Source organism: Molossus molossus, unplaced genomic scaffold, assembly GCF_014108415.1.
Source record: "Molossus molossus isolate mMolMol1 unplaced genomic scaffold, mMolMol1.p scaffold_m16_p_10, whole genome shotgun sequence".
Taxonomy (NCBI): Eukaryota; Metazoa; Chordata; class Mammalia; order Chiroptera; family Molossidae; genus Molossus; species Molossus molossus.
Genome location: NW_023425345.1, coordinates 96,760,937 through 96,775,065, shown reverse-complemented (window position 1 = coordinate 96,775,065; position 14,129 = coordinate 96,760,937). Strand labels below are relative to the sequence as shown.

At 49.8% G+C, this 14,129-nt stretch overlaps 1 protein-coding gene across 1 annotated transcript in view; it reads right to left on the bottom strand.

The window, feature by feature from the left end:
- LOC118623815 (phospholipid-transporting ATPase IB-like) overlaps positions 1-14,129 on the bottom strand; it is a 230,623-nt gene that overhangs the window by 31,281 nt on the left and 185,213 nt on the right. Inside the window, exon 11 of the mRNA XM_036251559.1 lies at positions 9,073-9,168. Within this exon, the coding sequence (XP_036107452.1) occupies positions 9,073-9,168 (96 nt within the window). The remainder of the gene's footprint in view (positions 1-9,072; positions 9,169-14,129) is intronic.

Below are 14,129 nucleotides of genomic sequence, written 5' to 3'. Positions count from 1 at the left end.
CGTGCGGGTGGCAGCCACTCGATGTGTCCCTTCACGTCGATGTTTCTCTCTCTCTCTCCCTTCCACTCTATCTGTACAAAAAATGGAAAAATATCCTCGGGTGAGGATAAAAAAAAATAAAAATAAAAATAAATATTTCCTATGAATATAGGCATCGGAGTTACAGTGTTTAGTAATAACATAGACAAGTGTGATATGGAGGAGTTATAATACGTGTTAGAATGCTTACTGTGATATGTAGAGCTACCTCCTGAAGTGCGTAAGGGTAAGTGCGGTGATGTCTAGGATTTGCTTTATACGTTACAGCACAGAAAAAATAGGAGCAAAACCAGGCTAGATGACGCAATTACGGCAAAATCTGGGCAAGTGTCGAAGCTGGGCAACAAGTATCTGGGAGTTCGTTGTGTTAGTCTCTCTACTATGGTGTATGTCGCGTATCTGAATAACTTTAAAACACTTTTCAAGTGAACGTATTAAAGGAAGTGCGGGCAGACCCTCCGTCGTGGGGAAAGTCAGACACAGCGGAGTGGCCTCAGAGAGCGGGCTGGAGCTGGCCCAGCAGCGACGAGATGTGTAAAAGCAGAGACGGGCAGAGGGCAGTGTTCGCCACAGAGGAGCATGGTCGGGCGGGCACGGGGAGCTGGGGAGGGCAGGCAGACGGCAGGCAGACGGGAGGCCAAGGCGCATACAGGTAAAGAGGGAGGGGAGGCGGAGACCATCCTGCGGCCCGGCCCTGGACTGTGCTTGGTGAACAGGGAAGCCCCCGGAGGTTGCAGACGGCCCTGGACTGTGCTTGGTGAACAGAGAAGCCCCCGGAGGTTGCAGACGGCCCTGGACTGTGCTTGGTGAACAGGGAAGCCCCCGGAGGTTGCAGGCGGAAAGCGGCATGGCTAGGGCTGTGCCTGGGAAACAAGGTCTTCAGCTGTGTGGAGGGAGGCGGGAAGGGCCAAGGTGCCCCAGGCAGGCCAGCTGGGACCACAGAGCACGGGGCAGTGACCCACCTCCGAAGCAGGGTGGTGGCCAAGCGGGTGACGGGAAGGCCTGTGAGCCTGGTGCCCCTCAGGATGCAAAGATGAAGAGGAAACAAGAGGAGGCCGAGAGGGGGTCTGAGGCACGGGAACATCTTGTCATTCAGAGGCTAAGAACCACAAAGGAGGCGCTGGCTGGGAGGGGACAAGGTGAGCCCTGGCGAGGACGCCTGCGTTCGGATGGGCTTCCTGACCGCAGCTCCGCAGGAGAGTCTGGAGCTGGCCAGGGGCCTGGCTGGCACGCCCTCCCCTTTGCAAACAGGGTGACTTGGGAAATGACTAGGATTTTGTGTTTTGTTTTGTTAATCCTCGCTGAGGATATTTTTTTCCATTGATTTTTAGATAGAGTGGAAGGGAGGGAGGGAGGGAGGAGGTGAGAGAGAGGGAGAAAAACATCGATGTGAGAGAGACACATTGATTGGTTGCCTCCAGGACCTGGGATCGAACCTACAACCCAGGTACATGCCCTTGACTGGGAATTAAACCTGTGACCCTCCGAGGCACAGGTTGATGCTCTCACCACTGAGAACACTAGCTAGGGCAAGAAATGACCAGGATTTAAACTCTCCCTGACACCCCCAAATCCCAAAGCTCACTGCTCATGGGCTTGCCCACACTGCTCTGCTGTGCCTGGGTTCAGCCGGATCTCTGCCTGGTCCCCTAGCCTGGGGAGGGGGTGTGTACCTAGAAGAGGTGTATCAGAGAATCTGCTGTTCTCACACTCTCCCTGAGTGCTCTGGGAAAACCCATCTGGATTAAAATGGCCAGTGAAATTTAATTTTTATTCAGCTTCTAAGTCAGGGGACGGACATATAGGTCTTAACACTTTCTGAATGTCTACATGTGCTCTAGATTTAACATGTACTATTTCATTTAAACCTCAAGTCGAATGTATAATGAGAAAACTAAAATTCAGAGAAGTTAATAACCCAGCCAAGGTCACACAGCGAAGTGAGTGGCAGGGCTTGGAGCCCAGCTCAGGTCCGCCCGTCTCTACGTCTGTGCGCCTTCCTCCACGAGGCGACCCAGCCGGGGAAAAAATGCCGCTGGAAGCCAAATAAATCTTAACCAGGTGTTGGAAGCAGACATTTGCCACCTGGCCTGGAGAGACTCACCAACATCATGCCACAGTTCTCTATCCTTTCAGCTAATTAAAAAAAAAATAAAAAAGCTGTTTTAGGGGAAAGAGTGTGGGAAGCAAGGCAGCAAAGGGAAGCAGACACTTGGACAGCCAGTCCTGATAGGCTGAGAAAGATTTTGTCCCTGAAATGATCTAAAGTCTGTATTAAAGGAATAATGCACAATCAAGCCGGTGTGCCTCCTGCTTGGGGTGTGCTGATGTTTATCTTTGACTTGGCAGTTGTACCAATTTTCACTTGTAGGTGTGATGATACCAAGAAACTCGTTAAACATTAGTGGAAAGAGGGAAGGGCTTCTGCTTAAACATCCGAGCACACTGGGCACTTTTCAGCTGAGCACTCACTCAGAATGTTTTGGGGACCTTTTGTTGAACAAGCGCTGGTTTTAGGAAGAGCGCTGGAAGACGAGCCGCTGGGGTGGGGGTGGCCTCTCCTTGGTTTGAAGATCTGGCTGCTGTGTCGGGCTCTGTGCTGTACCCGGAGCCCCAGGTCCCCCGTGTCGGACCAGCGCCTGCCTCTGGAGCGGGAACCTTGATGAATGGGGTTCGGGTGGGCACAGGCGCCCAGACAGAGGAGCGAATCAGATTTCTTTCCCGCGTTCCCGAGAGGTGGACAGGCTGTCTACATCACCCTGTGCGCCAGCCCAGCCCTGGGGTCACGGAGCCCCTGGGTCGGCGTTCAGGGAGAACATAAAACCAAAGGGGAGATTCAGTGATCACTCACCATCAGGGGATGACCTTGGCCAAAGGCACAGAGTAAGCTATACTCGGGCGGGAGAAGCACTTAAGGAAAGAGAATCCCACCACCTTGTTGGCAAAAGGCGGGGGCAGCAACCAGAATTCCTTGACCTTGAAACCGGAGAGAATCAGCCCAGGGCCTCCCCCGCCACCTCCCGCCAACTGTGAAGAACAGAAAGAAGGTCTCAAACAAAACAAGGGTCTCCTTGTTTATTCAGACTAAGTATACGGGCAAAACTAGGTGTTTTCATCAAGGGTATTCACCTTTCTTCTTGCTTGCCAAAATACCGAAAACACAGAACACTCCCTGCCTCACACCGAGAAAGAAAAGCAATTCAAGGGGGAAGAAGGTAGTTTGGACTCTTACTGGACACTGTAGGCATTTGTTTAAATTATATTTGTAAAGATAAATGGCCACTAATGGGTCTTCTTCCAGCAGAAAAACAATTTGCAGGTGTTACACTTTAGAAATAGAGAGGGGAATAAACACTACTTAAACATTGGAAAAAAGAATTCTTGCCCAGCCGGTGTGGCTCAGTGGCTTGAGTGTCATCCTGTGGACTGAGAGGTCCTGGTTTGATTCCTGGTCAGGGCACGTACCCACATTCAGGCTCGATCCCCAGTCGGGGGGCATGCAGGAGGCGGCTGATCGATGTCTCTCTCTCATGTTGATGTTTCTATCTCTCTCTCCCTTCCTCTCTCTAAAATCAATAACACATATTTTTTTTATTTTTTATTTATTTATTTATTTTTTCCTCACCCGAGGACTTTTTTTTTTTTCCATTTTTTGTTCAGGTAGAGTGGGAGGGAGAGAGAGGAACAGAGAGAGAGAGAAACATCGATGTGAAAGGAACACATCGAGTGGCTGCCACCCGCACAACCAACCAGGGCCGGGGACAAACTGCAACCGAGGTACGTGCCCTTAGTGGGAACCGAACCCGGGTCTCTCTGGACCGCAGGCCGACGCTCCAACCGCTGAGCCAAACCGGCCAGGGCAATAACACATATTTTTTAATAAAGGAAAAAGAAATTCTTCCAATTAGCTCCTATTTCTTTAGACACCCGCAAAGTAAGGATATGCATGATAGACTATTGTGCACAGAGGACAGTGGGATGCTCTCTGGGCAAAGGGTACTGGGGAAGACGGTTTGGGGAAAGGCCTTCCGAACAATCCAAACATGAAAATGGGTCCGGTGTCTGTAAGGTACACAGACAACATGTCGACAACAAGGGCTCCACCGAAGGAAGTCAAACCAAAACCACAAAAAGTGTTCCTGCTCATGACCTTGGGCATCTTCCTACTTCACTCTACTTTCAGTACAGAAGACACTTCACAGTGTTATCTGAGTCATAGGAACAGGCTTATTGAGGCATGAGTTGCACAGGTTAATTTTGGAAGACAAGGTTTATTAATGCAACCATGCAGAGGCATTTAGTAAAATTTTCATGCTTACCAAAATAGTGTAAGACTATGGGGTTCAGACAAAAATCAATAAAATGTTCAAGTATTTTACTGAATAAATAAAGGGCCTGGAGGGATGCTTAGACTGCCTAGCTACCATTTCAAATCGTAATTGTAAATTTGGCACAAAAGGGTTTTAAAAAAGATGTTTGTTGTAGTTCTTAGGAGTACATTCCTGAGAGAAACTGCTAGTATATTTGCTAGTGATTTGGACCTGGGGTTTATGACTTGGCAGAATGTCATAAGGGTTTCGGAATCGCGCTGAGTAACCCCGGGATGGTTAGGGACGCCGAGGACCCGGGGTGGCGAGGCCTCGCTGGCAGGTGAGGCAGGGTGGGCTGGGAGCTGTGGAAGGACCAGCTCCAGGGAGCCCCACCGTGCAGGGCAGGGAGGTGTGACACTGCACCTTGTTCGCTGTTCCTAAGCCCTGAGCTAAGTGGCTCCCGGAGCCGCGGGACCTCCTGCATCTCTCTCGGCATCTCGCGGGGCCACTGCCAGCGTGAGTGACCCCTGGCCCCGGCAGCTCTGCACGGACAGTGCAGCTTCGCCCACCCTTCCTCAGCGCCACCTGACCAGACTTTTGCATTTCCAAGCAGTCAGCTCACAAATGCTTATGGAGATTCTACTCTGTCAGACTAACAGCTAGAGAGAGGGGCAAAGTAAAGGGAAACATCAGACGGGGTGGGGAACAAGGAACAGGGAGTGTGGGAGACACCAAACTACTCAAACTCTCAAGGAGGGAGTCTATAAATCTTTAGAAGAAAGAACAGAGCTGAGGAAATCTCAACCCTTCTCCCCACCTCCCCAACCCCCACCAGCACCAGACTCCAAGCAGGTGGGAGAGAAGCAAACAGAGGTGATAAAGGAGAATGGCGAGGCAGCTCCGGAGAGCCGAACAGGACAAAATCTCTGGCACAGACAGCACGCTGCATTGTCTAGTTGGCAGATGGACCACTCAGAAAACCTGGGAGCAGTTAGGAGGGAGGAAAACAAATGGGGGGCTGCTGAGAATGATGAGAGGGATGCAGTCCCCACACTACCTTCTGCTAAGAATTCAAAGTGAGGCAGGACACTGGGACCAGAGGAAAAGGGCACCGCCATGACCAGGTGGAGGCATGCCCACTCAGGACACCGCCATGACCAGGTGGAGGCATGCCCACTCAGGACACCGCCATGACCAGGTGGAGGCATGCCCACTCAGGACACCGCCATGACCAGGTGGAGGCATGCCCACTCAGGACACCGCCATGACCAGGTGGAGGCATGCCCACTCAGGACACGGTCATGACCAGGTGGAGGCATGCCCACTCAGGACACGGTCATGACCAGGTGGAGGCATGCCCACTCAGGACACCGCCATGACCAGGTGGAGGCATGCCCACATCAGGACAACCGCCATGACCAGGTGGAGGCATGCCCACTCAGGACACCGCCATGACCAGTTGGAGGCATGCCCACCTACAGGACACCGCCATGACCAGGTGGAGGCATGCCCACTGACTCAGGACACCGCCATGAACCAGGTGGAGGACAGGCCCACTCAGGACACCTCATGACCAGGTGGAGGCATGCCCACTCAGGACACCGTCTGACCGGTGGAGGCATGCCACTCAGGACACCGCCAAGGACCAGTGGAGCAGCCCACTCAGGACACGGTCATGACCAGGTGGAGGCATGCCCACTCAGGACACGGTCATGACCAGGTGGAGGCGTGCCCACTCAGGACACCGTCATGACCAGGTGGAGGCATGCCCACTCAGGACACCGCCATGACCAGGTGGAGGCGTGCCCACTCAGGACACCGCCATGACCAGGTGGAGGCAGGCCCACTCACATTCACACCCACCACCGCTTCAGGAACTGGAGGGATGGAATTTACAAAGCTTCCAGGAAACAGATGTGAAAATGTTGAAGGTAGGAAACCACAGTTAACCTCCAATTATCTGCTGATACCCATTCTGAACAGGACAAGTGAGTTTTACAAACTGCATTCTCCTCATCAACAAGCAAAGATGGGCTCACACTTCTTCCAAGGGGGACAGCCCCCCCCCCCCCCCCACTTCAAGAGCATGACTGCCCCGCCAGTATGAAGACTAGAGGCTGGCGTTCTGTGTTGTCCATATTGTTTCATACACCCTAACCCCCTGCCCAAATAGCAGTCTTCTTCTGTAACAGAGGAAGAGACAAACTATTCCATGACCTCTTGTTCAAGGTCACGAGGTGCCTGAGCCAGAATTCAAACCCGGAGTCCAGATCTCTGTGAAATGCCCACAATCCTCCAACCTGAGTTTGCTCCCTGCACACAATCGGACTTGTGCCTCTGCACAGGCTGCTCCCTCTGCCAGAAACACACTCTCCTCATGTCTGTCTTTTCAAGTTCTTCAAGTCCTCAAGCCCTGTTTTCCATCCTATCTCGGACGGGAAGCTTTCTTGATCTCGTAACCAGATGGCCTCCGTGCTTGCTGACCTCGTGCCCGGGGCCAGCACGAGGCCCGGCCTCAGCGGATCAAGCAGTTACAGTGCATTCTCGTGCCCAAGACATGGAACGTCTTCCTTCCACGGTGAGAGGAGTTTCAGAATGTGCTTTGAAACACTCATTTTACTTAGAGTTGCTTATGACCTCTCAGCAACCCTGTGCATGCTTGAGAATTCTTGAGATACGAGGGCCTATAGTTGTTTTCAAATAATGATAAAACTTGCTGAGATTCTTAAGCTCAAGGGTAATTAAGACCGATAAGTATCTTATAGAGTTTTAAACATTTGTTAATTTCAATTTGCAGAGGTTTTCCCTTATTTTTAGAGCCTACGGATAGGTTTCTGTTCAGGTCTTACAGAATTCTGTAGGCCCTTGAAAGGCTAGCAGGTGCTAAGCACTGTGCCTAAAGTATGCAAGGGGCAGAACAGCCCGCTCAGGCCCGAACCATGTGCTGCCTTGCCTAATGGTTATAGAAGATCTGCCATAAGCCTGGACCCTGCCCATCGTCATGATCGTAAGGAGACAGTGATTTTTATCTCACTGAATTATTTTTTTTTAAATAACTAGTGACTCTTTTTTATTTTTTTTTATCCTCACCCGAGGACATTTTTTCCATTTTTTGTTCAGATAGAGTGGGAGGGGGAGAGAGAAAGAGAGAAACATCGATGTGAAAGGGACACACCAACTGGTTGCCACCCGCACGACCCAACCAGGGCCGGGGACAAACTGCAACCTAGGTACGTGCCTTAGCGGGAACCGAACCCGGGTCTCTCGGGACTGCAGGCCGACGCTCTAACTGCTGAGCCAAACCGGCCAGGACTCACTGACTTCTTTAGAGTGACTTAACACAGCTGCCACACAGTGAATGCTATGGTCTCAATTATTAAAAAAATAAGTCCTAAATAAACACAAAAACCACAACTTCAACTACATACTCTACAACCCCATTCTTAAAATAGTGACAATTATTGGAAATTGTGCTCCTCACATTTTTCAAAATGTTTGGGTTCTCTTTCCTTTGAAGAAATGCTTCATCTTTGCTGCTTTGAAAGATGGTACAAATACACAAGCCATAAATAAACACGTAGTAGGAATCTCTAGAAGTATTCAACTTTGGGATTTTTTTTCATTGGTGATTAGCTACAGATTTCCTTGTAAGCATTTATTTACAAAGCTATACTCATAATTTTCTGGATGTCACATCTCAAGTACAGTAGTGCCTCTTTATCCACTCAAACTGTCCTTGGGTCCGGGTAAGTGTCCTTTGGTAGTACTTGGATTTTAACTAAATTCAATCTAATAACATTAAATTTTTTTTTTTTTCTATTTATCTTCAGATAGAATAGGAGGAAGGAGAGAGAGAGAGACAGAGAGAGACATTGACATGAGAGGGACACAGTGACAGGTTGCCTCCTGCATGACCCGACCAGGGCTGGGGACGAACCGCAACCAAGGTTCGTGGACCTTGACTGGAATCGAACCCGCAACTCATTGGTCCGAGGGCCGACGCTCTAACCACTTAGCAAACCGGCCAGGGCTAATAACATTTTAACATATATGATGAAACAAAAAATACTCTCATGCTCAACTGCTGGTGTGGGGCAGAGAAAGCTGATCTCTGAGAAGTAAGGACAAAGGGCAGCAGCATTTGTCTGCACGAACCAGCGCGTAAGACACACGACGCTTTCTCAGCACCAGCAGAAGATCATCATTCATTAAAACAAAACAAAACAAAACAAAACAAAACAAACAGGACCCCAGGTATACAAGAAGTGAACTGGAACAAGATCTGTATGAATAATACGCATTTACAGGAACCTGCAAACTTTCAGGGCGACGCTCAGCCTTTAGTGTAATTACGGCCTGACATCCGAAGGCCTAGCTACGAAATACGCTTTGGTAACATAGCGAACACTCACGTTTCCACCTGAAGACCGCATTGCTACTTTGTATTTTCTGCATCTGGCTTGTTCTGCCCACGTCCAGATCCAGTAAAACCCCAGTTTCGCCTGAGGTCAGGCTCAGCGAACAAGAACGTCAGCTTTCATGTTGCCACCAAGAGTGTGATTGAAATCTCGCCACGCCTACATTCTTAGAGAATAACCCAAATGCTCAAAACTGAGCACCCCATGCTCACGTGGAAAACTGAAGAGAGAAAGAAACACGGGACAGAACGGGAGGAAAAGCGGCCGGGAGAATGTGTCTCAGGCAGTCGGACGGAGGTGCCCACCTCTTTCCCGTGCCGTCCTGAAGCATCGCTTTCCCCATCTTCGTTTCCAGCTCCTGCACCTCCTCCAGCAGCGTTTTATTGCAGGTGTGCTTGACCCTGGGTCACAAGGAAAAGACAGTAAGAGTGTGGTACACGAACTTCACACAGCTGTGAAGACGGGGTGTTTTCCCCTTGGGCCACATCTGGATGCCCTCTGACCCCTGGCGCTGAGGCTTGGGGCATCACGTGAGCAGCACTTGTGGTCCTGTGCTTGGCAAGGGCTCCGCCTGGGGAGCATCCCAAGTCCTGCGGGACATCACGCCCCTGAGGACCACTGATTTTATGCTGAGAGCGTGCAGGTCTGTCTGAGGACCCCAGCCACTCAGGCCTAACACTCACGGGTCTGTCTCTAAAGCTTCTCACTGCGGCACCTAACATCAGCAGATGCCTAAGATGCCCATCCTAGTGGGCGGGTGCGGGACCCTCGGCCCTGTCCTCCACTGTGATCAGAAAGTCCGGGTGAGCAGCCTCTGCCGCAGCAGGAACAAGATTTACACGCTTTTCACGCCAAATGTGACCGGAAACTTGGGCTCGATGCAAATGCCCACAGCCTTGCCCACAGTGTGGTTTCCATGGTGTCGGCAGCTGATGGCAAGCTGGCCCCTCCACCACAACCCAAACTCAGCCTAGACACGGCACCCTTCTTGAACGGAGGAAGACTTGCCCGCACCCTTTCTGACTAAACGGAGAAGACTGTTACAACATTCAAATAAGCGGCTGGTCTCAGCATCTTTCTAAGATTAAGACTGGACAGAAAGCTACCGGTTGGAGACAACGGAGGTGAAGAAAAGGCGTTTAACAGGACCCACGGTAGAAAACGGGAAAAGCTGTCGACAGAAGAACACTCGTGGCTTAGCCACAGGGCAGGCTGACAGGCAGGGTGGGGCCCCGCGGGCCGACAGTTGTTCACGTGGAAAACAATACAGTAATGAACACATAACAATACAAGAACACGCTCTGGGTTTCGGGAACTCGCAACTGTCAGCCTACTTTCACACGCCCTGTATTAGGAAAGGCTTTTCATTAGTTTCAGTAGAAATGAACGTGAGGACCCTGCTGAGCACCAGGGCTCGAAGACAGAATAAGGCCACAAACTGAGCATATATCTGCAAGGAAGACAGATGACAGGGACATTCTGAGGACGGGGAGCTGCTTTGGGGGAATCACGAGTCCGCCCGCCCTCCCCCTTCAAGGGGAGAGTCTGTTCAATGGTGCGGGTATCCCTTGACACCTGAGTTAACCTGCAACGCAGTAGCAGTGCTAAGACACTGTACACGCGCCTGCCGTTCTTCCCCCGAAGTAAACAAGAGGACTAAGCCATGTAGGTTTCAGCACATACTGCCTTAATTGCATGGAGCAGCGCCCCGAGACTCCGCAGCGATAAAATACTGCAGTTCAAAGCGGAGACTGTGGAATGTTAATTTAACAATAAATGAGAGAACGTTGAACGTTTTGCTGGGAAGAAGGCAGTCAAAAGGAGGTTTAAATGGACACTGCTCGATATGACTGAATGTGCTGTGCCCCAAATGTTCCCTTTTATCTCAGGGGCTGATGGGGCTATGATGATAACAAGCCGACTGAGTGGCAACCCCACCACACTGGGCTTCACCCCAGGCGTTCAGGTCCCACGGGAACCTGTCTGGTCAGCGATGCAGGACGCACACGCTGTCTCACTGCTCCAGGGCTGTCCTGCCTCCCTCCCTGCGGCCCCACACGAAGCAGGCAGGGTTCGTGACCTCCAGACCAGCCCCCGGGTTATCCTCTGGGCTGGGAGAGAAGGCAGGGCTAAGCAGCAGGCCTGGACATCAGCAGCTTAGATTGAGAATGAAAGGAATCTGCCCCCCATTACATTTAGTTGCCAGTTTTCACTCATGCACAGTCACCTCAGAGGGAAATGACCTATATACCTTGACGCTCCCGGGCACTGTGCAGGTTCTCGGTGGATGCCAGGGACCCACGCCCAAGGGTCACTCAGCAGTTCTTGGCATGTCCAGAGCTCACCCCGACAGCCAGCCTGGGGACCTAACCCGTGTCTGAGAGCATGACTGGCGACCCAGGGAGGGTTCCGCTCCGCTCTCCACGTGTGGCACTGGAGGTGAACGGTGCCAGCAATTTAAAATGGCTTTCTCAAGAACGTTTACTTAATAGGGCCTTAATGAGGCAGATGATTCTAAAATCTCCCCTGTCAAACTCTACATGGGAATGGACGGAAACCTCACACACAAAGGTTTTTAAACCAGTCCCGTCAGCCCCCGGCGTGTCACTGAGGTCTGTCCGGGAGCTGGAGCCTGGCTTGCTGGGACTCTCAGCTGCGAGAGTGAGCCCCGTTCTCTGTAAATGGCTTATCCCCAGCGGTCCAGGGCTTGCTGCATCCAACCCCACACCGAGAGCCCAGATGATCACACATGGCGGGGCGGGGCCCTTAGGCACTGTCAGATGGGGTGAGATTCGTCTGCGAGCCTTCAGACGGTGCTAAGGGTATCTCCGGGTTAGTAGGAAATTTTAAATAAATGGGTTGGCTTAGAATCTTCAACGTTTCATTTCTTTGTTTCTGAAAGTTTTCTCTGGGTTCTTTTTCTTGCAGGAAGGGTGACAAGTGGAAAGGAAATGTTAATTTCTAACTGTGGATGAAAATGTGCACACAATGTGCTTCAAAATAAATTAGTGTAGTTAGAAAGTTTTTTTTTTTTTTTTTTTTTTTTTTAAAGCAAGGCCCATTTGTATATAGAAATTTCTTATTACCTTTTATTTCCACTTAACTGCCTATCTGGGATTATAACAAGGAAATGAAGTCATTCTGGAATTGCTGAATGGATTGCGCACTGACTGGTAGGCTACAGAAGATACAAGTTAGATAAAAGAGACTGGTTTCCGTGTTCAGTGGCCTTGGGCTTTATATTATTTTTATAAAGCAATCCTGACAAACTTCTCCTAGATGAGAATAAGTCCGTGGCAGCTTACCTAAGAATGCTGTCATAGGTAAACATTTTGGAAGAGTGTAAGCTAAAGGATATTAAAATAGTTCTGGGCAATTTAAACTTCATGCTTCTAATAAAAATACTCATTAGCCAGGTATCACATATAATCAATCAGTTATTTTAATAAAAGATGTATTAGTTTGGTCCCTCGTGAAAATCCTGGTGAACAGGATAACAGAGTAGGTATTTTATGGCATCCAAATCTGACTTCGGGTAGTCTAATAATGGGTCTTCATCCAGAAAGTTGATAGACTTCATGGAAAAAATGACCAAATTACCTCATGCTGTTTTTTCTTCTTACTCTTAAAACTCCAGGTCCCCAAATGGGAGCGAGAGACTGGGCAAAGGAGGGGGATGCAGAAAGACAGAATAACTTCCTTTCTTAAGTGCTCATAGAAATAGATGGGAAAGGCAGCCCTGCCTCGTGCTGGGATTTAAAAGCTCTTTCGAAATAGCTAACCACCAAAATTCAAAACGAAAAGCCCTTGGGATTGGTTCAAGGCAGGACCGACGGACTGCAACCAGACGGAGCTAGACCCCACCTGTCGCCGGCACAGCACAGGCCCTGCCTTTGCGCCTGATTCCGGCTCAGTGAATCGAAAGCTCGTCTTGGAGTCCAAGGTGCACCGTCGCACATCATGTTTCAATAAACATCTGACAAGTTGAACCAAATGACGGGTGGATCTGGACACTCAGGACTCGTATGCTAGTCCGGCGTGCAGGAGGGAATCGCGTTTATAAAGCGCAGGTTCAGAAAGACCGCTGCGAGGTCAGCCTGTGGCGCGGCCGGGGTGAGCAGCTCACACCGCGCTCTCTCTTCCTGGGACAAGCCTCTGAATTTCCTTGACTCAACAACAAATCTCTCAGTCTGGGAGTATAATATGAGATAAAACCGGGGCCTGTGGTCAGAGGAAAACGCTCAAATCAACTTGCAAATCATTGTTTTTGAAGAGCGAGGGGACTGTGTTTTAGACATTAAACATACGTTACAAACTGAGCATGTCCTTGGGGCCGGCTCCAGGTGGGAGCCAGTGCGTCTCAGGAGGCCCTGGAGCTCCGTAGCAGCCTCTGCGGCTCAGCCCAAGCACAGGGGCTGTGGTTCCCGGGGAAGGGCTGTGTTCTGAGCCCGGAGGTCAGCCTCTGCTCACGCCCCCTCCCCTCCAATCAGGGCCTCTTTACAGGGCTCCTGTCCTGCCGGCCAGTAGAATGTGACTTTTACTCTTTCCTTATGGTGGAGCTGGAGGCAGGCTCATTTGATTGATCCTTTTCAAAATGTAAATGATGCTAACTGTGCAGCGCCAGGAGTCAGGAACAGACGGTATTCCTGCTTGAAGGAGCCGATCATTTGCTTCCCGGTGACGAGGAACATTGACTTGGAGCGTACTGGAAATGATCCAGGACACAGACAAGGAGACAGGCCACTGCAATCTGAAAACGTTCTCTTTGAAACGGTAGAAAGATATTCTGCTAAAGTCTCACTTGGCAAATATACAGTCTCAATAAAAACATTTTTTTTTCATGACCTTCATCTAAGGTAGTTGAGTAAAAGAGCCTGAGATTAATTTACAGTCAAATCGCTATTGTCAATCACTGTAAATTAAAAAGGCAGCCGATGTAGCCAAGCCGTAAAGCTAAGTTGCTTATCTTGCAAAATTGACAAAATTCGGTCAGGTAATAAATATATTGTGCCACAACTGAGCCACGTGCTACCACAGAACGGACATTTTCTTTTAGTGCACTGATCAGATTGAGAAGACATCCTTTCTGACTCTAATGAATTTCCAAAGATTCTGATTCTACTATTTCATAGGACACAGTTTTAGCAGAGAAAATGGAAACAGTGGTAAAGCAGAGCATTGGAAAATTAGAGCTATTTAATTTTTACTCACAGTTGTAAAAGTTAGTGAACAGAAGCAAAAAAAAAAAAAAAAAACCCACCCAAAATATGTGCTATAAAATGTCTCTCCTCCCCTCTCTTTCCCCATTAGGTGCCGTCGGCTGTCAAGATAGTGCCAAACCGAAGGCTCTCTCAAAGACATC